A 24,407-nucleotide genomic window follows, 5' to 3' on the forward strand; every position below is an offset into this window, starting at 1 on the left:
CTTTGGTACCCTGAACTGAAATTTAAGCTAATTTCCTCTTGTTTTACTTACCCTGGACTAGCATATTCCTTTCAAGTTTATACCTGGTTAATAATGTATAATATGCCCCATGAATTTTTTGCCATTTCCTTCGATCTTAGGTGTCTATAACTGTACTCATTGTGTTAAGCCTTGCAAAACCATATGGATCCAGGAAGCTTATTCTTCTCATTGACTTAATAGTTGGATCTTAGCTGTACTTGCTCATAATAGGAGCCCAGAATTTTTCAAATGTTTATTCTAATCAGGAGGCTTACAAGTTATCTTTTTCCCAAACACTATAAGAAAAATTTTCTGAGTAGTTCTTAAAGTTTAGAAACACCAAGAAAATGGGGGAGTGGAATCTCATTTTAGCAGATTGAACACTATGGTGGAAGAAGTGGAGATGATTCTCAGCACATGGTAGCCACTGACAAATATTTGATGAATTGCTGAACTGGCTTGAGTTCTAGTCCAAGCTCTTCCTCTAAAGAACTTGTGACTTTGGGCAAGTCATTGTACCTTATTGGAATCTGTAAAATTAGGAAATCAGACTAGGTGATCTCAAATGTCTCTTCAAGCTCTGATACATATTTTGAAGTCTTTCTCAGAACTAAGTTGCTGTGAATCCAGTTTTGTTCTTTTTGACCTTGATGTCTTCAGGCTTCTGGTTCTGAATCTGTTACCTCAGAGTTATTCCCACCCCTCTTTCTCTGTCTCTCTCACATCTCATAATCTGCCTTCGGTGCCCGGTGCCTCATTTACACTCTTTTTTTACATCCCATCAAACTACGTTGGCTCATATCTTTCCTTCAGACTACTAAAACTGTTGGGGAGTTTTTTACAGAGATCACAACCCTAATATAAAAGAGGGTTGATCCAACAGTGAAGTGTCAGGAATTAGCCAGAATGTGTGAGAGAACGCTTCAAGACCTTTCCGGCACCCCTGTAGTAAAAACACTAGAGTAGTTGGATTATAATAACAGTTCATCTTTCCTACAGCATCCTAGAGCTTACAACACATTTTCCTCACAACGCCTTTACAAATAGGTAATTCAAATATCATCCCATTTCATAGATGAGCAGGCTGAGGCTTAGAAAAGTGAAATAATTTTTCCAGAACCAGACAGCTTTTCTGGGACAGAAGCTTGATCTTCCTTGGGTCAGTGCTTTTCCTGTTATGTCATCCTCTCCTCTTATACTGTATGAGATCTCCTCATGGGTGCTGCAAAAAAGAGGATATCTGCTTAGGCCAGCAACATCTTGGCTCCTCCAAGGGCCTAACTTCCTCTTCCTTTTACCTCTCTTCTCCCAGAATCTGAAACGAGTGGCCGAGGTATGGATGGATGAATATGCAGAATATATTTACCAGCGCCTTCCAGAATACCGCCATCTCTCCACAGGGGATGTCACTGCCCAAAAGGACCTCCGAAACCACCTAAACTGTAAAAGCTTCAAGTGGTTCATGACTGAAATTGCTTGGGACTTGCCCAGATTTTATCCTCCAGTGGAGCCCCCAGCAGCCGCTTGGGGCGAGGTAGGTCTTGAGGAATGAAGGAGGAAGAAGAGAGTGTTCTTACTTCATTAAATCAGAGAGTTCAGAGTTGGGGGAAAAGTCTTCCCTCCACCTCCATCCCTACCACTTAAATTCCTCTTTTACATATAAGACCTGAACCCCAAATAAGTGGTGACGAAGATCTAACAAACAAAATGTAAATTGGGTGGGGGGAGCCAATCTGCCCAATTTAATGTTGGTCATATAACTTCCCAGTTCTACTGTTAGTGGAGATTCACATATTCAAGGTGAATGGTTTAGTGAGAATCAAAAGTCTCAAGTCCTAATCCTAGCTATGTAACCCAGAGTAACTTGCCTAACTTTAATGGGCCTTCCTTTCTTCAGGCTATAAAGTGGCAGCATTACTACCTGTCCTTCAGGATTTTCTGGGAGGAAAATGAGATGATTAGATGATATGTAGATAATACTGTAGAAATATGGAGCAATTCAGTACACAGTGGATAGAGCACCAGGCCTGAAGTCAGGAGAACCTGGGTTCAAATCTTGCCTCAGACATTTCCTTTGTGATCTGGGGCAAGTCACTTAGATCTGATGGTATAGCCCTTGTGCTCTTCTATCTTAGAATTCATACTAGGATGGAAGATAAGGGTTTAGAAAAGAAAATATTGTAGGAATAAAAACAAAATTGTAAGCTCCTTGAGGGCAGAGATTTTGTCTTACACTTTCCTACATATTGGGTACAATGCTGGATACATAGGCACTAAGTAAAACAAATAAAATCATAAGGTGATAGTACATACTAAAAAGAATTTCAGAGTTAGAAGAACTAGGAAAAGGAATGTTAGAGATAGAAAGGCCCAAACATCATTTATTTACCTCTAGATGATTAGATCACTAATACCTTTAATTTTGAAAAGGACAACACTGAGGCTTAGAGAGTTTGTGACTTGTCTAAAGTAATACATCAGTTTAGGAGTAAAGCTAGAATGAATCAAATGCAGGTTTCTTGGCTTTCAGGTCCAAGCTTTTTCTACTGTAACATGATGCCTCAGAGCAGGGGTTCTTGGACTCTTGGGGTCATGAATCCCTTTAGCAGTCTAATGAAGTTTATGGAACCATCCTCAAAACAATGTGGACTTTTAAAAATTCATAATTGAAGGAAATGCTCGATTCCAGTTAGAAGTTAGGGAAAATGAAGATATGATTTTTTTCTCATCCAAGTTCCCATACGAAATCTATCCACAGACTCCAGATTAAGAGCCCCTGCCTTAGGGAATGGAAGAACAATTCTTTGGATTCTCATTTCTGTCTGTGGAGTAAGTAACAGGTGAAAGATTGAAATCTAATCTTTCAAAGATGAATCTGTTCAGTGACTAAGTAAATAGTTTCTTTGACCCTGGATTAATTGAGTTTTCTTTTAATGGGAGGTGAAGGAAAGGGCCAAAAGGTTAAATGAAACTTTAAGGTCCCAACTTGAAGTTTAACCATATTGATGATTCCCCTTGCCCCCAACTGACCTTGGCCTTCCTGTCATCATGTTCCATTTTTTTTTCTGAAAGCTTCATCTGGTCCTTTGGCCCTTGAACAACATATTCACAAAGCTCTTTGCCATTTCAGATCCGCAATGTTGGCACCCAGCTGTGTATAGGGACAAAACATGGTTCCCTGGGCTCTGCCCTGAGACTAGAAAGCTGCGTCAAGGGCCGAGGAGAGACAGCATGGGGTAACCTGCAGGTAATCTTCCTTAACAGATCTCAGAAAGCCAACCAACTCCCTTTTTAGACTATGGAAGTCCTCTTCTTCAATCTTGTAGTTGCCAGAGGCCAAAGACCTGAGTGACTGAGTCAGCCCTCCAATTCACATCCAAAGGAGAAGAGGAAGAAGACTGGGAATAAATGGGAGGGCCTAGAGATAGAGAAAGGTAATGGAAGAGCCATATTGGAGTACAGATACTAAGCAAGGGCTCCAAAGAGCCCAGGGTAAATGTGTAAGCAAGCTCCAGTATTCAGTAACCAATTCCCCAGATAGAAAGCAGAGATTTGATTAACACTTCAAATCCATAGTGCTATATGTGCCTCGATAAAAAAAAATAAATACCCTCAAAATGACAGCTTTAGTGCATTCAAAAAGATGGAAATAATAAGTTAAACTAATTAAAGTCTAAAAAATAGTTTGTAAGTATGCTTAGCAAGAGCTGTCAATAAAGGAATAAACCTGGATCAACGCACCAATGGAGTGGCATTTAAATCATGGCATATTAGACCTTAAAAGTGACCTTAGAAAATAACCCACAGAAAATTCAAACTGAAAAAGCCCTTAGAACAAAGAATGAGAGAGATGGAAGAGAACTGACCCATTTTCTAGCTCAACCCCCTAAAGGAGACTCAGAAAAGGGAAATGACCTGGCCAACATGATGGAAGAACTATAGGTGCAGTCCTGGAACAAGAGGGAAGACTCCTAGGGATTGGGCAGAGGATCACAAATAATTTCATTAATATCACAAGTTAGAACAAACCAACGACCACATCAACTACCTTAGCATATGCAGCATGCTAATCATAAGGGCCTCTGCCTTTCTTTGGGAGGGCACAGGGTTGTATCACCTGTACCCCAGGACCAAGATTGGGTACTGCAGTCATCTGAGATCATTAGCTGCCTTTAAGTATGCTTTTGGTTATATTACTGGAGTCTTTGGTTCTCCTTCGTCTAAATTATTCACCCTACATCAGTTCATAAAGTCTTCCCAAGTGTCTCTGAACTCATCATTGCTAAAATTTCTCATAGGGAAGGAATAGGCCATTACATTCATATGCCATAGTTTGTTCCACCAGGCGATGAGTATCCACTTGGTTTCTAGCTTTTTACCACAGTTAGTTCTTAAGAAGGCTCTCACTTCCTGCCAGCATCTTCAGGATATTATCCTTTGTTTCCATAGCCATCAGCAGATCACCTGCCAGGTCTTTGAAAAAATTTGTTGCTTTCTTAAAAAAGGAAATGTACATAATAGAAGTTCACAGTTTCACATTCGATCTTATTTTTCTGTTCTTTACATATTGAATGGATCCTGGCATTGAAATTCATAATAAAAGAGAAATTTTAATTTTCAGAATTATTTATACTTGGAACAAATAAGTTTGTTACTGACCCCTCTAAAGAAGCTCAGCCCCAACCCTAATGACAATTACTGGGATCATGGGATATTTGGGTGTTCTTTCTTCTGTCATTATTATAATGAAAGTTGCTATGGCTGTGTGTCCACAGGTGTTTACCTTCAGTTGGAGAGAAGATATCCGTCCTGGAGACCCCCAGCACACCAAGAAGTTTTGTTTTGACTCCATCTCCCATAGCAGTCCTGTCACACTCTTTGATTGTCATGGCATGAAAGGGAACCAGCTATGGAAATATGGAAAAGTAAGAGTGGCAGCTATGTACTTAGCAGCATCCTCCCCTTAAGGCCAATAGAACTCTTGTTGAATTCTCATTCTATACATAAAGCTGATATAAGACATCTATAAAAAATTATATCATCTTTAATTAGTAACATATCAGACTAAGATAGGGCTTTATGATGGTAAATACAGTGGGGAAGTTGGTCAGGGCAGGTTTCCCAGAAGAGGTGGCAAACATGATCTTGTTTGAGCCTCCCAACATCCCTGTAAGGTAGGTAGTATAGATATGTTGTGTCACCATTTTACAAATAAAGAGATTAGGGAGGAGGAAGCAGAAGGACCTACCCAAGATTATACAACTAGTAGCCAAGCTCCCCGGATTCCATCTAATGCCCTGAACCTTAAATGTCAGAGCACAAACCCAAAGCAGTTGCCACAAGACTTTCCCCCTGAGGATGTCTTGTCAGGGAATATTAGGTATAATCCAGCATTGGCAAAGTATTGGCACACATGCAGAGCCAGCACTCGGGGAGCTGCTCCATTCCCCTTCTTCTCAGCACCTAAGGACATCTTTTGCATGCCCCACCCCTCTGTCCAGCCTCCTAAGCAAGCACTTTCTCCCTCAACTCTCTCCAATAACTGGGAGACAGCTTGAATTTGCCCTCTGGGCACTGAAACTCAAAAACCTTCTCCAATGCTGGTTTAATTGAACTATATCAGCTAAAGGAGCAAGTCTAGTGGTTAAAGCGATAAATTTGGGGTTCAAATCTTATCACTTCCCTTCTTGAGCTTTGAAATAGGAATAATGACCTTTCGTGTTCCCCCACTTTATAAATTGTAAACTTCTTAGTAAGGTCAGTGGCCATTATTTCTGCTGACCCTGTCAGTGTTGAATAATAATAACACCAACTATGGGTAGAGACTTTAAGGAGAAGGGATGAGCCATGCAACCAATATCTAAGTACATTTTAAGGCGATTGGGGGACAGGTAAGGGGCCTCTAAAATAAGAAAACAGGATCCCCAACTGAAGCTATCATGGGAAGCTTTTGTGCCTAGGAACTACAGAAGGTTTTTTCATCTAATACTCTTTGAAATGCTAGATGAAATTTAATTCATTGAATCCCTTAGCTGCATTCCTTATCAGATTTATCTTCCCAGTAGCACCCGGAGGATCAGTAGGGGCAGAATATGTTGTCTCAATGTTGGATCATCTCATTAGATTGAGACAAGTAAAGTGGCAATCTAGAACCATACAAGTTGGTAGCAGAGCTAAGACCAGAACCCCATGTCTTCTCTGACTCATGTTTCTTTGGTTTTCACAAAAATTAAAATGGCTTGGGAGAGCAGGTGAGACAATTAGAAAATAGTGGTCCTTTCTCTTTCCAGAGACAATGGACTGTTCATCGTGTGGGTCCCCTCCTTCCCCCTTAACCCATCTGTCCTCTGTAAAACACGTTCTGCTTTATAATCTCTGTTTTCCAGGACAAGACTCTCTATCATCCTGTCAGTGGTACCTGCATGGACTGTACTGAGAGTGATCACAGGATCTTCATGAATACCTGCAACCCGTCGTCTCCAACGCAGCAATGGATATTTCAGTACACAAACTCAACCGTCTTGGAAAAATTCAACAAGAACTCTGACCTATAAACATAACGAATATATATGTGTGCATATATGTGTCTGGGTGCATATATGCATATCTACATATGCATATGTATGCTCACACTATCCCCTAATCACATATGCACACATAGTACAACTATTTTTTTTATTGGTGATGAAAATAGATTTTTTTAAAGGAATAATTTTTTTTTTTAAAAAAAAACAAGGTCCCAGGGAGTATCTCCAGAAGGGGGATGGCAGGATCTAAAGGATAATCTAAATTTTGATGATGATGCAGCACTCACTCCTCAATACTTCTCCCTATTGGAAAGATGGAGAACAACCATAGACTCTTATCAGAACTGCTGTTCCCTTCCTCCCAAACCCCCCTGGCCTGGGAAAAGAAGACCTGACCAGCTCTGGTGCTTCTCCCACAAAGAGTACAGCTGGTTTGGGAGGGAGTTTGGAAAGTTGCCCCCATGGGGTATCCAAGCTTTCCCAGGTGGTCCCCGTAGCATATCTTGAGTTTCCAGGACCTCACATCATCTCCCCCCTACCAATTACTCAGTTAAAGGAAGATCTCTTAGAAGTGATTTACTCAATACTGGATGGGAGTGCACATGAAAAGACAGGAAGGCTCTCATAAAATCTTGGGTTGGGAGGGATTGAAAGGAACGGTGGAGTAAAGATCATCAGCTATATTGGACCATATGTTCTACATTATTTTGTTAGCATTTATGAGATGGATATGGGTGCAGGGGCCCAGAAAGAACAGTAGTTTCCTTCCTGTAGGTCTAACCTTTGGCCTCCCTCTAAGATGGATCATAATATAGGCTCCAAATGTCCCAAATGGGAACTTGGCCTGTCATCATTAGTTTCTATCTGCCCTGCCCTTGACCTTCTGAATCAAGTTTATCATTTGCAATTGGTCCCCTCCAGCTTCTTATATTTTTTTTTCTCTTCACATGAATGCAGATCTGGAAATTTGCTAGCGGTGCCTGTTTGCCATTACCCCTATAATTCTCTACACCCCTTCCTTCAACCTTGATTTGCTGACCACCACTCCCAAATATCCAACTTTTACAGTAAATTTATTTTTATATAGTAGTTTTGTGTGATTATTTTCCACTGAATCTATATTTTTTACTACACTAATGACAGCTCAGATTTCTATAGTGTTTGGGGATTAACAAAGTGTTTGTTTTCCTTTTTTTAAAAAAGTCCTAGTAAGGACTCTAAGACAGAAGGACATAGGCTAGGCAAATGGGGTTAAGTCATAGCTAGGAAGTGTCAGAGGCTAGATTCTAACTCAAGTTCTCCCAACTCCAGTCCTGGCGCTCTATCCACTGTGCTACCTCGCTGCCCCAGACAAAGTTTTCATAATAGTCTATGAAGGCATTATCTCTTTTCTAGAAAAGGAAGCTGAGGCTTAGGAGTGACTTGCCCATGGTTACCCTGGTATTCAGTGACAGAGCCAGGCTAAACACAAACCAAGTTCTCCCAGTCCAGTGTTTCTACTTCACCACAGTTTAAACATTGTTGTCTGGACACTTGCCCAAGATGTGCCCAAACATGGGTGATATTTCCCAGATGACAAACACTATGACTTAGCCAAATCCTCCTTTCCCCTTGGCTCACCAGGTTATAACAGAGCACAAGAATCTTACCCCCAAATGCTTTTACTTTACCCATAGCCCTACCTTCTAGAGAGAATTCATCCAGCTCCCTTGCATCTGAGCCCAGCCTTACAACCAGGTCCCTGGATTCTTAATTCATAATAGAATTTGGGAGAATTATTCATTTCCAGAAGTTAACAGGGAAACTAGAAGGCTTACTTTAAACCCAACTGACCACCAAAACACTTATGGAGCTTGTGATGGGACACACCATCTTCCAGGGGGAAAAACAATGCCTGCTATGTCCAGGAATATCACTATAGGAAGGGTAATAGGAAAAGAACTACACTTGGAAGCCAGAAAGCCTCATAGCTGGTCAAGTCTGAGAAGGGCTGTCCTGGGGAAAAGGGAGTAGACTTGTGCTTGGCAGAACATGAAACAATAAGTTGTGGAAGTTGTCGAGGATAGATTTGAGCTCAATGGAAAGAAAAACTTCCTAAACACAGTATGGACTGCTTCAGGAAATAATGAGGTTTCCCAGCATTAAAGCAAAAGCTAACACCTTTTTTTTAGAGAAGATTCATTTTTGAAGTATGAGCTGGAACTAGATGGAATCTGAGGTCCCTTTAAACTCTGGGTTCCACGTCTGGCTCTGCCACTGATGAACTTTGTGAACTTAGCTAGATCACAATATTCCCAAACCTGTTTCATCTACTAAACTATAAAGCAGATGTTGTAAGAGTTAGCACTGCCTACTTCCCAGGAATGTTGAGAGGAAAGCACTCACAAAATAGAAAACGTGAGTTGCCACCATTGTCACCTTGCCTAAGATAAAAAGCCTCATGGGTGTCCCTATCTGGCTTCCTTTCTAAGCTCATTGGTCCTCTGCTCAAAGGTGCAGTAACTGTCAGAACTAGTGGTCTAGGCCACCAGTAGTCTTCCACATGGACAAGGCTCCATCCAGATTGATGAGAAGTTTCTCACAGCCCCTTAGAGTGTGTTCAAATAACACCTCCCCCCCAATAGTAAAGGGTCATTTCTTTACCACATGGTCCCCAGCTCTGTCTAAACCAGCAAGTCAAGAGGTGAGAGAACCACAAAACCAAAGGGAAGGCTATAGACAATCATCTAAGTCATAAACAGATTTAAGGTTATAACTAAATCTTATCTGCTCTGCACAGAGGGGGATAAATAGAACTAGTGTCTCCAATTCCACCTCCTCTAGCCTCTGTATTATTTACTGTAAGGGAAGAGTCCAAATGTCCCATGACCAGATAGATATACATCTCACTAAATTCCATTCCTTAATGGGTTCATCTTGCTTAGTTAATTACATTCCATTCTCCCAGGGGCTTCCCAAGCTAATGGAAAGTATTTGCTTAGCTAACCTGCCACCCACTGATTAAAAAATAGAAATTGTGTTTGGAGACCTATAATGGAGCAAAGGTGTGAAGCCATTATTCCAATTAGTTTTCACTATTCAGAAATTAAATTACTATAGCAGAAGTCAGGGAAAAGAACCTTACATTTTCCTTCAAAGTAAAAATCTGATTTCAAGTGCAATCAGTCATTTCTGGAGGAAAGGGACAAGTTTCTCCATTCAGATTAAAGATGTTGCCCTGAAGAAATTAGTAAAATCATCCCACTGCTCCTCTTGCCCAAAAACTATTAGTGTAATGAACCTCAGTGCCCTTTTCCTGGATTGACCCATTTTCATAGTCACACTAAGATACCATTTGTAGAAAGAAGATAGAGGTTAGAAATCTATAAACTATAACCTAGAAGGGAGATCTCTGATAGACCAGTGAGCTTGAAAGCCATCCCTAGACAGCTGAACAAATGGTTCAAGAAGCATTTAGAAAGGGAAACTGATCTCTAGGTGTCTGCATGGATCCACTCAAAATGAGTCATTATAGACCAGCATCTTTCATTAGCAAGGCTACAAGATAGGTAGATCAAGGAGATATGCTGTCAAATTGTATGCCTACATTGCAAAAAGGCATTCGACAATCTTACATTGTGTTGGTGGACAAAATGATGCAAAGGAGATGATCAAACATTTAGATTGAGATGTAACTATCAAAACAGTTGGGCTCAAATTATTGGCATCAATAGTTCAATTTTAACTGAGAGAGAAGTCTGTAGAAGAGTACAAATAGGGCCACATCCCAGGTGCTTCTGGATTTATAATTTTTTATGAAGATACAGATGTTATGTTATCAAATTTAAGAATGATAAGAAGATAGGAGGGCTATAATAATGAATGACTGAAAATTGATGACAAAATTAGGCTCCAAAAATATTTGGACAGCCTAGAATGGTGAACTGCAACTAATCAGAAATTAGCTGGGATAAATATAAGTGGCTCAAAAAAAATGTTTAACTGCTTAAGTACTGGATAAGGGGAGAGATGGCTAAACATCAATTTTTTAGAAACCCAGGGGATTAATGTAGTACAAGCACACTATGAGTCAGTACTGTGTTGAGACAGCCAAAAATAGAAAAAAAGAATATGATTTTAATATGAACTAATAGAAGCAAAGTGCCTAGAACAAAGAAGAGTTATAGCATCACTGCTTTCTGCAATCAGACCACATAACACATTCCATCTAGGAGACCACATTTTAAGAGGGGTATTGAAGAGCCAGAGCACATCCAGAAGAAGGCAACCAAAATGGTGAAGGGACTGGAGACTGTTTTATGAGTTTCAGATCAACTGAAGAAGCTAAGAATGTTTCTCTTAGAGAAAAGACAGGTTAAAGGTGGAGGAGGTAGGAGGAGTCTCTGCGTCAAGATGTTACAAGAGTTTTATAGTGAAAAAGGAGTAATATGCTTGTTTTGCTTGGCCCTTTGTAGCAGAACTGTGTGGAAGTTCCAGGGTGGCAAATTCCAACTCCAAATCTGAAAGAATTGCCTAATAGAGCTATCCAAAATAAGGTGGGCTCTTTCATGAGATAGGGAGTTCCCCATCCCTGGAGGTGTTCAAGCAGAAGTTGCTAATGATTTGTCTAGGATGTCATAGAAGGGGTTCCCCTCTAGGTAGAAAGTTGGATGAGGTGACCTCTGTGGTCCCTGTCTACACTGATTCTGTCCTTATTTCCTGAGAATTCCTTAGGGAATCTTTGGGAATTAATCATTAAAGAAGAACATAGTGCATCAAAATGTAAGCTGTACCTTTTAAAAGAAAACGCCACTGTATAGCAAATGCCTAAACTTGAATCATTTTCTAGTGCCTGGCACAAACCAGCATTACTTGGGGAAAGAAAAGAGTTGATGCTCAGTACGATTACTGTCTGATGAATGTGTGTGTGTCTCTGTGGCTGGGTGTGTTTTGATGTTCAGTTTCCAGTAGGAGATTTAGATCTGGGAGGAGGAAAACAAGACAACAAGCCTGAATCAAGATGGGTTTCTTCTTGATTGCCACTTGGGCATTGACCATGTGCTGTAATCTTCCATACAAAGACTTTGACTCTTCCTCTGGGATAAGGACCAGAGCTCCAGCACAGCTCTAGGTCCTACCCAGCTCTTTGGCTAAGGGGCAGCTTTCTTATCCCACAGATCACTTCCATCCACAGCACACCCCTCATCCTGAGGAGCCCCATCACCTCACTGTCATGAAGGAAATTGGGGGAGGGTCTCCTAGTTTTCCAAATGGATGTACTCTGAATCGTCCCTTTTAATCTTCCTGGGAAATACAAGAGCCTCATTAGCCCCTAGGTAGCCTTCCTTCACGTGGCTTGTTTTAAAGCCAGCATGAGCTACATCCCCTACCAAAGGTGGGGCTGCTTGCCTAAGCCCTCTGCCTCTTGTGCAAAGCAGAGCCTCTATAACATGAGAGGTGGGATCTGGTGCTTTACAAAGTGTGTCATTAATAACTGCTTCCTCTAACGTGTGTGTGTGTGATTCTGGTTCATCAGTTTCTGTGCCTGGGGGAGTGTCACTAATCTGAAGCATCCAGCTTCCTTTTTGTATCCCTTGTCCATACTCAGTAGGGCCAGATAGTGATAGGAGCTTCACAAATGCCAGAGAGAGCAACCAGCAGAAAGAGCACTGGACTGAGAATCAAGAGGCCTGGGTTCTGGTTCTGGTCCTGGCCCCTCCCCTATTGGCTGTGTAGCCTTGGGTAAGTTACTTCTCTCCCCTTCAGTTTTTGCTTTAATTAAGCAAGAAGATTGGATTAGGTTTATAGATCTAGAACTAGAAGGAACCTCAGAGGCCATTTAGTCTAGCCCCTTCACTTTACAAATATGGAAACTGAAACCTAAGGTGGTTAAATGATTTCCTCTAGGTCCTGCAGTTAGTAAACAAGTGAGGGAGGATTTAAACCCAAGCCCTCTCCAGGCAGTGTTCTTCCCACTATACCATAATTATGTGATCTTTAAGGTCTCTTCTAACTCTAAAATGCTATAATATGATCAACATGAAATAACCTAGAAAATGAGTGGACAGCTCTGTGTAGTAGCAATCTCCCCATCGAAGGAAATTCCCAGAATGTCAGGGCTAAAAGGGTCCTTAGAAATCATCTTTAATATCTTTACAGATGAAAAGCAGGGAAATTAGAGGATTTTCCTAAGGCTATATATAATTAGTCCTAGTTCCAGAACTCTCTGGTTTCCTAGCTCCTAATCCACCACACTCCATTATACCACACTGCCTTATTTTGTTCAAACAGGAGTCAATGATCATCTGCTTATGATACAGAAAGGGGATTCTAGTTTTTATCGAAGGATCTATGGAGATCGAGATGTTAGCTGTGGTGGCTGTGTTGATCCTGAAGCCTGCCTCTTAGCATTCTGGTCTTGCATCTCTAATAGTTGCTGACACTTACACCCCAGGCCTTTCAAGACACCTGGATCTCTCTTGGCTCTCTTGGCCTAGATGTCTTCAGTTTAGCTGAGGAAAGTCTGTGTTTTACCAAAAAAAAAAAAAAACTTACTAAGTAACTAAAATGAAAAATATAAATGACTGAAAACAAATAAGTTTGTAGACATCCTAACTGAGCTTCTTTCTTGACATGGCTCTTCTCTCCCCAAGGTGACCAACTATCTCAGCTGCTATATCCAATGGCCTTAGTCTTCATCCTACTTGACTTCTCTATGACTTTTGATCCAATTAATCACATATATCCCTCCTAGGTTCTCTTTTCCATTGGTTTCTATGGCATTTCTCTCTCTGGTTCTCTTCCAGCATTTCAACAGAAGAATGAGCCTAAAGGGCTAGATGAGGTAGGGTGACCTAAAACTAACCTCTTTTTCTGGGTGATCATGTACCTCCCACCCAGGATTTCGATATTTTAAGATTAAGTTGGGGTTGGGAATTGGTAGTAAGAAAGAGGTCACAAAATGGGAAGCCCACTCTAGTTGGTAATATTCTTATAAATAAGATAGCTGATGGAGCTTGACTCAAAACGGGCAATAATCATGAATAAATGACATTAGATTCTCTGTGTAATATTTACACTAATTCTAAAGCCAATTCCAAGAATGGAGCCAAAAATATTTTGGGCAAAGGCATGACTGGAATAAGTTTCCAGCTACTTGAGGTGACAACTTTGAATTAGACAATAATCTTTTAGATACTTACATTTGGGCATGAGCAGTTTTTAACAGTCCTGGCTTGAACTCAAGGCATGTGCAGGTTTTTGGCAAGATATACAAACGAGCTTCCTCCCTCTGTGTGTTAAATGCCCCTTAGCGCTTTTATGTATGTGCTAATATCATTTAAGTGCTTAAATGCTCATGTACTAAAAAGTGGCCCATTCTGTGTCCTACAAAATGGCTCTCTGTTGACCTATCCCTTCCTTGGGCTTTCATCACACTTTGTGGCTTTACCTGAGCATTTGTTGTTATGATATCCTCCCCTTTCAGGATATTTGGAACTAGGAAGAAGGTAAAGGAACCACCTTCTCCGTTAGAAAGAAATGGTGAATCCCAGTTGCCATAAGGGAGGAGGAGAATGGCGGCTTCCAGAAGTTAATTAACAGAACAACCTAAAGATGGCAAGTATCAGATTGGACTCTGGCTGGCATGAAACTGTGTGAACTGGACTTTCTTGAGCAAGAATGAGAGTAGCCGAAGGCAAAGAAAGTGGTGATAGGAATGAATGAATAAAATTTTTATTAAAACTGAAAAATTGCTTAAGTACACATCCACATATATTTGGTCTGGAGCTAGCTAGGTGCTACAGTGATAGGGTACTAGGCCCAGAGTCAAGAAGACCTAAGCTCAAATCTAATCACAAACACTAACTAGCTGGGTGAGCCTGGACAAGTCACTTAACCACCACCTCCTTCATTTTTCTTATAAACTGGGAATAATAGCACTGACCTCTCAGGGTTGTCATGAGGATCAAATAATATATTTGTGAAGCACTTAGTGCAGTATGTGGTATTCCTAGAGCCTTCTCATTGTAGAAATTTTTACCACACATGCATCTAGGTGGATAGCCTATGATACGCACTCTTAGATCAGAGATTCGTAATCTTTTTTGTGCATCATGAACTACTGGCAATCTGATGAAATCTGGACCCTTGCTCAGAAATAATGTTTTAAAATACATAAAATAAAATACAAAGGACTATAATGGAAACCAATTACATTAAAATGTAGTTCTCCAAATTTTTTAAACAAGTTTCATAGATAATGAGGATACCTATGACTTTGAATTTGAGGATGTGATTTGACCAGAAACTAGATTATGTCATTGACAGAACTTAAGCCTCTCATCATCTCTACTCCAATATTGACCTTCTAGCCACCAGTCCAGGCTACCTGTTTTCTCATAGAGATACTTAATTTCAAATAGATCCTACTTTATTCCAACTAGTAAGACAGTTTTATCTGGGGGATGAAGAAGGATCATTGTTGAAGATTTTGCTTCCATCATTATATTCCTTCGATAGGAACAGAAATCTGCAGATGGCCTCACGATACCTGGCCAGATACCTACACAGAAGACAGGCCCTTCATAAAATTTGTATAAATAAATTAGTTGAGAAAAATCAAGTTTTTAAATGCAAGGATAGGAGGAGAAATAGCTTCCAGAATCTTTAATAAATATTTTATTCACCATCCTCTCTCCCTCCATCCCCATCATAGAGAATATTATTGAATTTGGTTTCCTCTTTGAGGCAGTAATTTTATTTCCTCTTTGTCTATATTTATTTCTTCCATTTTGCAAGAACAATACCTTTTTCAATAGTGACTTTCCCCCCCTGCTTCTCCGTGTTTCTGGTCCATTCCACTACTCTCTGGGGCTACTGAATATTCTACCTTAGATCAATCAGAGCTCCCTTAGCAGTGATGCCTGGTTTCTTTCTGAAGGTTGAATGAAGGATCTTTTGTAAAGCTTCAAAGACGATGAATTTTTAATGACTTCTCAAGATTTATAAGTATGAGGGAGAGCCAGGGGTTTCTAACAAGCCATGAAGTCAGAGAATCTAGAAGATGGAAGGGAATTCAGAGGTCACCTCGTCCAGACTTCCACCCAGTAGAGGAATCCTCTTTACAGTATCCTGGAAAAGTCATCGTCCACCTCTGCTGGAGTTTCTCCAGGGAAGGGAGTAGCAGCCCATTCTGGTTTAGGATCTCTCTATTAGGAAATTTTTCCTTATTTGGAATTGAAATCTGCCTTCCTAAAATTTTCCCCTTGCTGGTCCCAACCTTGCCATGTGGGACCATTAAAAACAACAGGCTTCCTCTTCTCTGTCATAGTCCTTCAAAGAGCTGGAGAAAGGGATCTTCCCTCCCTCCTCTTAACCTTCGTGTTTTCTTCTCAGTGATGAATCCCTCACTTCCCAGGGCCATAACTAGTACAAAGGACCAGGGAGCTTTTATCCAGCACCAGAACATGATAACAGAGATAGATATTTGGGACTTGTTTCCCTCCTGTGGTAATGCTTTTTTCTACCCCACCCTTTTTATTTTAAATTCTTACCTTCTGTCCTAATAATAACTCTAGGACAGAAAAGCAAAGGCTAGGCAAATGGGCTTAAGTAGCATGCTCAGGATCATACAGCTAGGAAGTGTCTAAAGTCAAATTTGAACCCAGGTCCTCCTGACTTTAGGCCTGACACTATCCACTGAGCTACCTAGCTACCCCCCCCCACCCTTTTTTTTTCTTTTCCTCCTGTGGTAATCCTAACAGCTTAAAGGACCAGCCACATAAAGGATTGCCACACAAAGTGCTCTTTTCTCCTTTTAGTGTCCTTGTGTGGAGGGGAGAATGCCCTCCAGACCTAGGCTGCCACTTCTTTCCCCAGCTCAAGGTCCAATGATTGTCCCACGGCCAGGATTTGCCTTCTCTTATAGTGTTGTACAACTGCAATTGTTCAGGGCACTTGCACTGCCTGGCTTGTGACCCTGAAACTTGTAAAATACCCAGGATCAGTGATAATGGTGTTCCATACCAGCCTTGGAGTGCCTTGGGTTCCCTGTGAATTGGAATTAAGAGGGGCAGAACTGAACAAATAGGCAGCCTCACTCTCTCTTCCAAAGTTCTCAGAGTCCAATGGCAGGACAAAAGTCAGGACGACTGGTGATGGCCCAGGATGCAGTAGACGAACTTGACATCTTGGATGTCTGACTAAGCTATAACTTTATATGGGTCCTGCCTCTCTTAACAATGCAGCCCTTCTCTGTGGTGAGGGCAAGGGCCAGAGTCTCAGAGGCATCCAATTAGTTTCCCACTTTTTATAGGACAGTCAGGGAGATGCCACTTTGTGAAATTACGGGGCGCATGGAAGTTTCTAGCAATGTGATAGAGAAGAATTCAGAAAAGGGAGAGACGTGTCTGACAAGAAGAGTGCCCAGAGTGTCACAAGAAAGGCTTGGGCCAGAAATCCAGAGATACTTTTTTTGTATTTCCACAGTATCAACAGAGGAATAATGGAAAATAATGCCAGATTTTAGGAAGCTTTGAATGCCAGGCTAAGAAGTTTGGACTTTTATCCTAGAGGCACTAAGGAGTCCTTGAAAATATTTGAAGTATTTTACTAGGTATGAAGAAAATCACTACTTGAAGATACCTGAGCAAAAAGAAAATATATATATATATATATATATATATATATGAGTGCAAATTATTAAATTAAATTTTATTTTTAAATAAATTTTTTAATATTTAAATTTAATGTAAGGCTTGATTTTTATTGTTTTATTCACTGCCAAGACTTAAGAAAGTGATGGAGGGAATGTTAATAATGCAGATGAGACTTTAAAGGCATTCTTTGGGGGAGGAGGGGGAGAGGCCACCATTAAATATTTCCTAGAATACTCCAATCTAATGATGACGGCTTTAGAACAGGTTGGGGTCTTCATTTTAAAAAGGAGGCCCAGAAAGGTTTAGAAACTGGCCCAGAGTCACAATGCTGGTCAGTGTGTGAGGCCAGATGAAACCTCAGGCATTCCTGACCCCCAACCCAGCACTCTGCCTGAGCAGCAACCCAGCTGCCTCATCTCCATGGCTATGGAAAGGAACAAAGGCAGGAACATCCCTTAGGAGACCCACTAGTCCAGGCTGTTTTTCCAGGTGGTATTGGTGCTACAGTGAGATGGAGATGACTCCTGGCATACTTATCCAGTTAGCCGCAAGTCATCTTATTAGACTAGACACAGTTCCTATTTGTATCATTTAAGGTATCCAGTTCTTTTTTTTTTTAACTCTTACCTTCTGTCTTAGAATCAATACCAAAGAGAAGAGCAGAAAGGGCTAGGGTTAAATGACTTGCCCAGGGACACAGAACCAGGAAATGTCTGAGGGCATATTTGAACCCAGGACTTCCTGTCTCCAGATCTAGCTCTCTATCCACTGAAACCCCTAGCTGCCCCAGAGTACAGTTCTTTATGCCAAGACTTAAAGTGTGAGACAGGTAAACAGAAACTGTATCACTGCTTCCACCTAAGAGCCCACCAGGGGCCGCTCTGGACTTCAGCTGAATTGGGGTCATTTGGGCATTTGCTTCTGGCCAGCTTCACCAGGCAGGCAGGCCAAGTGATTCCAGGGAATTGGCTTGTTCCTCTGATCTCACACCCTTCCTGGAGGAACAGTAAGTAGCACCTTGGATTTAGGGAGCAGCATGGCCCTGTAAAAATGGAAGAAATGCTGGATTTGGGATCAGAGGCTCTGGGTTTGAGTCCAGCCCCTGCCATCTGCTATTGGTGTGATCTGGATAAAAAATACTCAGGGCCTCAGTTTCCTCATGTGCAAAATGAAGATTATGTCTGTGGTCCCTTCCACCTCTTGGTCTATGATTCTAGAATAAGAGTTCTATGGCTCTTTCAACTTATTAAAGCACATCCATACACTCTGCCTTCTTCTCCTTGGTCCATACCATCTTGTGATGTTTGATTACCACATCACTTTGACAGATAAAGAAGCAGATTCGGAGAGAAGACCACCTAACTATTAGTGGTCCAGGCTAGACTTTGGTCCTCCTGATTCCCTACCCTGCCCCATGCTTTCTCCAAAAAAACACCAGCCTGTCTAGCTCTGTCCTAAAAATATCTGTGAAAACCAAGGACCCAGAATCATAGCTTCTGAAGGGAGAAAGATCCCTCAATTATATTCCTACTCAATATCCTTTTCAGATACTTGGCATGGACTGATAATGAGGCAAGTATTTCTTAAGCACATACTATGTCCTAGGCACTTTGCTAAGTGCTTTACAAATGTTGTTTCATTCGATCCTTACTGAGAGGGAGGTGCTAGAGCCAGGGCCCAGTTTTACAGGGGAAGAAACGTTAAGTGACTTGCTTAGGTCAAGCAGCTAGTAAAAGTGTCTGAGGTAGAATTTGAACTCATGTCTCCCTGACTCCAGGTCCAATATTCTATCCACTGTGCCACTAGCTGCATATAAGTAATTGGGTTTTAGTTCTTATTCTACTGGCCTGACAAGCCATTCCTCTTAATGAGGTAGGCCCAGAGGCCCCTAAGAGTGCTTCCTTCTCTAACATTCTACATTCTAAAGAACTTTTCAACCCTGATTCTGTGTGCTGAGGGCCTTTCCAATGCTAACATGTTTCTCATGTTCTAAAGTCCCTTCCAGGTGGGCTTTCTAGTATTCTCTAAATCTCTGAGAAGCAGAATCTGCTTATTCTTATACAGACTATGTTTCTTTCACTGACTCATCTTAATCCACTCCTTTACCCCCAATCTAAATAAATAAAGCAATTTTAGGGCAGGTTTTGCAAAGTACAGGGTTCTAGACTATAAAGGAAGATTAAAAGGGGAATTTGTTAAATGTTCCCAAAGTCAGGAATCCTCATTTTGTTTGCCTAAAAGTTAACTTAAAACATGAAGTCCTCCTGTTGTATGGCAAATAAAGCATGACAAATCACTATACTAGGGAGTCTTGGGTGTAAAGGTAATTTTAGGGTTGTGACAATCTAAATTAATTTGGTCACCAGAGAAAATCCCAAATAAAATACCCAAGTCAGTTGGAAATTTGTGGTGATTTTTAATTAATATAGAGGAAAGGAATTAAGGAGAAGAGGGGGGGGGTATAGGATTTCTCCCACCTGGCCTTTGCCAGGGAGAGTTCAAAGACCTCCACCATGAGGTCTTTGAAGAAGATTAGAGGCTTTCCCAAGAGGATAGTGTTTGGAAGGTAAAGGAGAAAAGAATCAGCCTAAACTCCGAGAGAGCTCAGTTAAGATGCCTCACCTGAACTGGGCTACTCAGCTTCTCCCAGTATAGTATCAAGGAAAACTCACTGCCAAAACCAGACAATAGCTTCCGCCACGCCAAGATGCCGAAACACTCAGCAAGCTACTGCCAGAGCCACCTCTCCACGAAAAGAGCCTGGAGAGAGGAAGTGATACAAAATATATAGATGGTTTTTACATCACTTTCCTGCATCTCACATGTACCAATGGTAGCTTAAGCTTGACTTAGGACAGCCCAGGGGTCTGTCAGTTGTTTCTAATTTGTCATTTGCTAGCACATGTCTGTCATAGGCCATCCTCCTAAATACTTAATCCTTAAATATGGGTGTAGACATTCTTGTTTTTGTTAGACTAAGTATGGTGGAGTAATCTAAAGTTCACATGGGGAAATTCCAGGAGGAGACTATGAAGGAAAAGGAGACAAGATTTATCACAGATCTGAGCTGGTGCTTCTCCAAAGCCTACAGGTAAAAGAACAAAGACAGAGATAGAGACTGTGAGACAGAGAATAAAAAGAAAGGAAGATGTTCTTAGTCTCCACTGTTACTCAAAAAAATCACTTGTTCAAGTAAGAAATTCTACATAGTCTCTGCCAGAACTAGAGGTGGGGTAAAAGTGTCCTCAACTTATAGTTAGGATACCCAGGTCCTTGGTGCTGCTTCTGCCTTGCTCTTGACTACCTATAGATGGGGAAGAACATCTAAGATGCATTCTAGGCCACACTCACACCTAGCCTGAAGGTAAGAAAGAATGACTGTTTAAAACAAACAAACAACCAGGCCTAGAGATGGGAGGTTCTAGGTTCAAATCTGGCCTCAGCCACTTCCTAGCTGTGTGACCCTGGGCAAGTCACTTGACCCCCATTGCCTAGCCCTTACCACTCTTCTGCCTTGGAGCCAATACACAGTATTGACTCCAAGACAGAAGGTAAGGGTTTAAAAAAAAAAACATTTATTTACCCTTTACTCTTCTGTGAAAGGGAGACCAAGAACACTTACAGAGAGTCATGGAGAGGGGCATGGTGGGTAGGAGCAGATTATGGCCTCTAACCAATGAGGAACTTCAAATAATAGGAGTAAAAGCAGACATTATTGCTTCCTTCAGCTAGGGGCCATTCCTGGATCTGAGAAGGTAATCATTACAAAAGAGAAGATGTCACATTGACAGGTAGACAGCTGAGTGCTAGGGGCTATTTCCTGATTTGAGATGAGGATCATTATGAAAGAAAAGATGAATGGCCAGATAGCAAGTGGACATCTCCGTTGCTCTGTTGGCTTTCTCACAATGTCAAGAGAAACTGAAGAAGACCTCCAGCACATTGGGTGGACCCTCAGTAAGAAACTTCTGGGAGGATACAGACAAGAGTGCTAGAGGATAGGCAGGCACAGATAGTTTGTGGTCTGTATAATGGGAGAGAATCCCATTATCAGTGAGATCATGGATCCATTTGTGTGTTTGAAGACTGAATAAAGTGCCCTGGCTGTTCTCATGGACTGAATAGACTATCAGACTTAGAAGGGATTTCTGATATTGCTCAGAATGTCAGATTCAGGCTAGTTTCATTGATGCTTTCTTTCCCCTCTTCCTTGTCTTTATTTATCTCATTTTTTTTTTGCTACAAAAAAATGGATCTATGAGAAGGAAAGGGAGGGGGGTGGAGATATAAAAACAAATCATATCAATAAAATGTATTTTAATGAAAAATAAAAGAAACCTTAACAACATAGATCATCAAAGCTAGAAGGCAGTGAGGAGCCAGGGCCAAAACTAGACTTTAGGAAGATCCATTTGACAGCTATAGGAAAGATGGACTAGAATAGGGAGATGAGGAATAAAGACCAATCTGCAGACTACTGCAGCACTCCAGGTATGAGGGGTTGAGGTATGAGGTTATGGTGTAGAGTTGAATTGGTTCACCAAGGGATTAATATGAGGAAGGAAAGTGAGTGCAGCCAGTGCCTGGGATAGGCCTGAGGGATCTGCTGTCAGGGTATGAATGAAGAACAGGTTTGGGGGTTATGAGCTGAGAGAGAAGTGGAATGGCAATAGATTAGGATCAGATAAAAGAATTTCAGAGTTCATGGAAATCATAGGAATGTGGGTGGCGACAGATAAATCATCTGTGTGTAGCTGTGCTTGGGCAGAGTAGAAGATCATGGGGAATGAGCAAGTTAGGTCAGAGTGTTGGAGAGAATATCAGTAAATAGGATGAATTCCATGGAGTGCAGGAGTTGGAGAGAAGAGAAAGGTTATAAGCCAAGACTGAATTCATTGAGAAAGGAAGGAGAATGTCTAGAAAGTCAGTAGACAACAATCACCAGAATCATGATTGGATAAATAATACGGACCAAGTGAATCTCAAAGATAAAGAGATTCCTGAGTGATGGGGGTAGAGGAAGAGCCTAGAGGTGGCAATGGGGAGCAAGGAATCCTCCAACTCTCTCATCTCTCCCAGTGAATCAGGGGAGTATGTATGAAAGCATAACCACTGTTGGGAAGGGCAGAGAAGCTGGGTCATAGGAAGGAGCCAGGTCTCACTGAGGGCAAGAAGGGCCAGGAAAAGAAAAGGACTAAATTGAAAGTTAGTTCATAGCTTATGGAGCCAGCATTTCAGAGAGAAAAATAGAAGGGATGGGTAGCTTTAAAGTAGAACATTGGGGGTGGGGTGAGGAAAGGGGTGCAGGGGGATGGGAATAATGGAGTGGCCACTGTGGGAGAACAAGAAAGGACTCAACAATGGCAGCTGGGTGTTCAGCGTTACTGGGATAGGGTGTATGTTAATCATTGAGGAATGAGTTCTGCTAGATTATCATGATTGGCAAGGTTTGGCCTTGGAGAAGCAGGGGGTGAGGTTGCTCATGCAAGGAGTCTCCTGTAGAGTTAATGTGGCCAGAGATAGTGTCTGGAACATGATTAAATGGCTGACCTGAAGAGTCAGGAAGCCCCATTGGGTGGACACAGGCCATAAACTGCTGTGGAGAATTGGTACAGGAGGGAGAGCCTGGAGAATATTAGCTCCTTGTTGGTCACTATTTTGGGGGCTTTGCTGTAGCCAACTGGCCCACATGCCCAATCTCTGGACTAGCTCTGAATGTCATGCTCTGAGCATGAGGCTTTCCCTGGGTTAGGGAATCCCAGAGAGGTTAAGTAGCAGATTTCGGCCAAAAATGGGTACAGCAGCTGACCTGATGTGTCTGCTTTGAGGAGATAAGTCATGAGGGCAGCTTTAAGTGCCCTGGCAGTCTGTTTCCTGGGGCTTGAAGAGTAGTGACCTGGGGGAATTTGGGGTGGCAGTTTGGGAACCTTGCCATTGTTAGCCTGTTGGGGCTTACTGTCTGTGAAAATAGCCCATTTCACTGGGCACTGCAGGGGCAGACCCATACCCCCCGCGGGTTCTCTCCCTGCCTCCCTCAAACAGCTCTATAGTTGGCTCTTAGTAAAGAGAGGAACCATCTTACTTGCTTGTATTTGTATCCGTAGGAGTTGGCCCAGTGGCTGAAACTTGGTGTGACCTTAACATTGGATCTATTGACCCATAAGCTGCCTCAATGTAACTTACATTTTTGTAGCACTTTGCAAACATGGCCTCATTTGAACTTTTGGCAATCTATGAAATAAAAAATATAATTATTATACCCTTATTAGAGATGAAAAAGCTGAGGTCTAAAGAGTCCCAGTCACAACAGCTAATAACAAATAGAAAACTAGAATATAATAGGGCTCGTATCATTACTGCTCAAGAAACCTAGGGAGGTTGTCTGGTCCTTGTTTTTCAGGAAAGGAAGCTGAAGCCCCTTTAGACAGATGAAATGTTTTCTGCAAGGCCACATAGCTAGAAACCAGGAGATCCAGAAGGCAAACCCAAGTCCTCTGATTCCCAATCCAGTGTGCTTTCCAAGGCATCCAAACTAGTCTTGCAGCCCCTGAATTCATGACCAGTTTCTCCTAGTTGTTTCTGGGAGCCTGTTAGACTGTGCCTGTGACACTGTAGATCATGATTGGAGCAGGTTATAAGTTCTTTTCCTTTCACAGCTCTGCCAGCCACTGCCTCTTTGGCAAATCTTGGTCCCTTTGTCCTGGCAGATCCTGTACAGATGAGGAGTCTGAAGCCTGGAGGCAGCCTGTGAAGGAGCAGACTCACCCTGGAGTCCTGGCAGGCTGTCTTCCCTTGAGAGTGACCCAGGACCAGAAGCAGACCTTAGGGAAGACTCAAAAAGCAAGTTTCTATGTGACTTGTCAGTGCCTGTTCCCAATCTGCTGGGAAATGGGGAGGATCTATTTGATCTCCCGCCCGCCTCTCCCCATATGGTAAGAGCAGGGGAAATAGATTTTGTATATAAAAGAGCGCGAGAAAGAAGGGAAGATTTTTTTTCTCCCTCTCGTCTCAAGGACTTTGGAATTCACAACTGTGCCAAGAGAGCACAGCCTAAAATCAGAACCTAAGAGTAAGCTTGAGCCAGGCCTGAGTATTCAGGAATGTAAAGAGAGGGTGGGCATCAGGAGAAGGTCACAAACTTGGCATGGACAAAAGTCATAAAAAATGGGCAGGCCTACTTAGGTTGTAATCAGCATCCCTGGAGAGAACAGCCACATCAGTG

General features: G+C 41.7%; 1 protein-coding gene across 2 annotated transcripts in view; it reads left to right on the plus strand.

The window, feature by feature from the left end:
* Nucleotides 1-7,637, plus strand: part of GALNT10 (polypeptide N-acetylgalactosaminyltransferase 10) — a 175,903-nt gene extending 168,266 nt beyond the window's left edge. For both annotated transcript variants that reach the window (XM_056811498.1, XM_056811499.1), the window contains exons 9-12: nucleotides 1,334-1,555; nucleotides 3,152-3,268; nucleotides 4,797-4,946; nucleotides 6,408-7,637. In XM_056811498.1, the coding sequence (XP_056667476.1) occupies nucleotides 1,334-1,555; nucleotides 3,152-3,268; nucleotides 4,797-4,946; nucleotides 6,408-6,575 (657 nt within the window). In that variant the 3' untranslated portion in view covers nucleotides 6,576-7,637. The remainder of the gene's footprint in view (nucleotides 1-1,333; nucleotides 1,556-3,151; nucleotides 3,269-4,796; nucleotides 4,947-6,407) is intronic.
* Nucleotides 7,638-24,407: the final 16,770 nt, after the last annotated feature.

This window comes from Monodelphis domestica, chromosome 1, assembly GCF_027887165.1.
Source record: "Monodelphis domestica isolate mMonDom1 chromosome 1, mMonDom1.pri, whole genome shotgun sequence".
NCBI lineage: Eukaryota > Metazoa > Chordata > Mammalia > Didelphimorphia > Didelphidae > Monodelphis > Monodelphis domestica.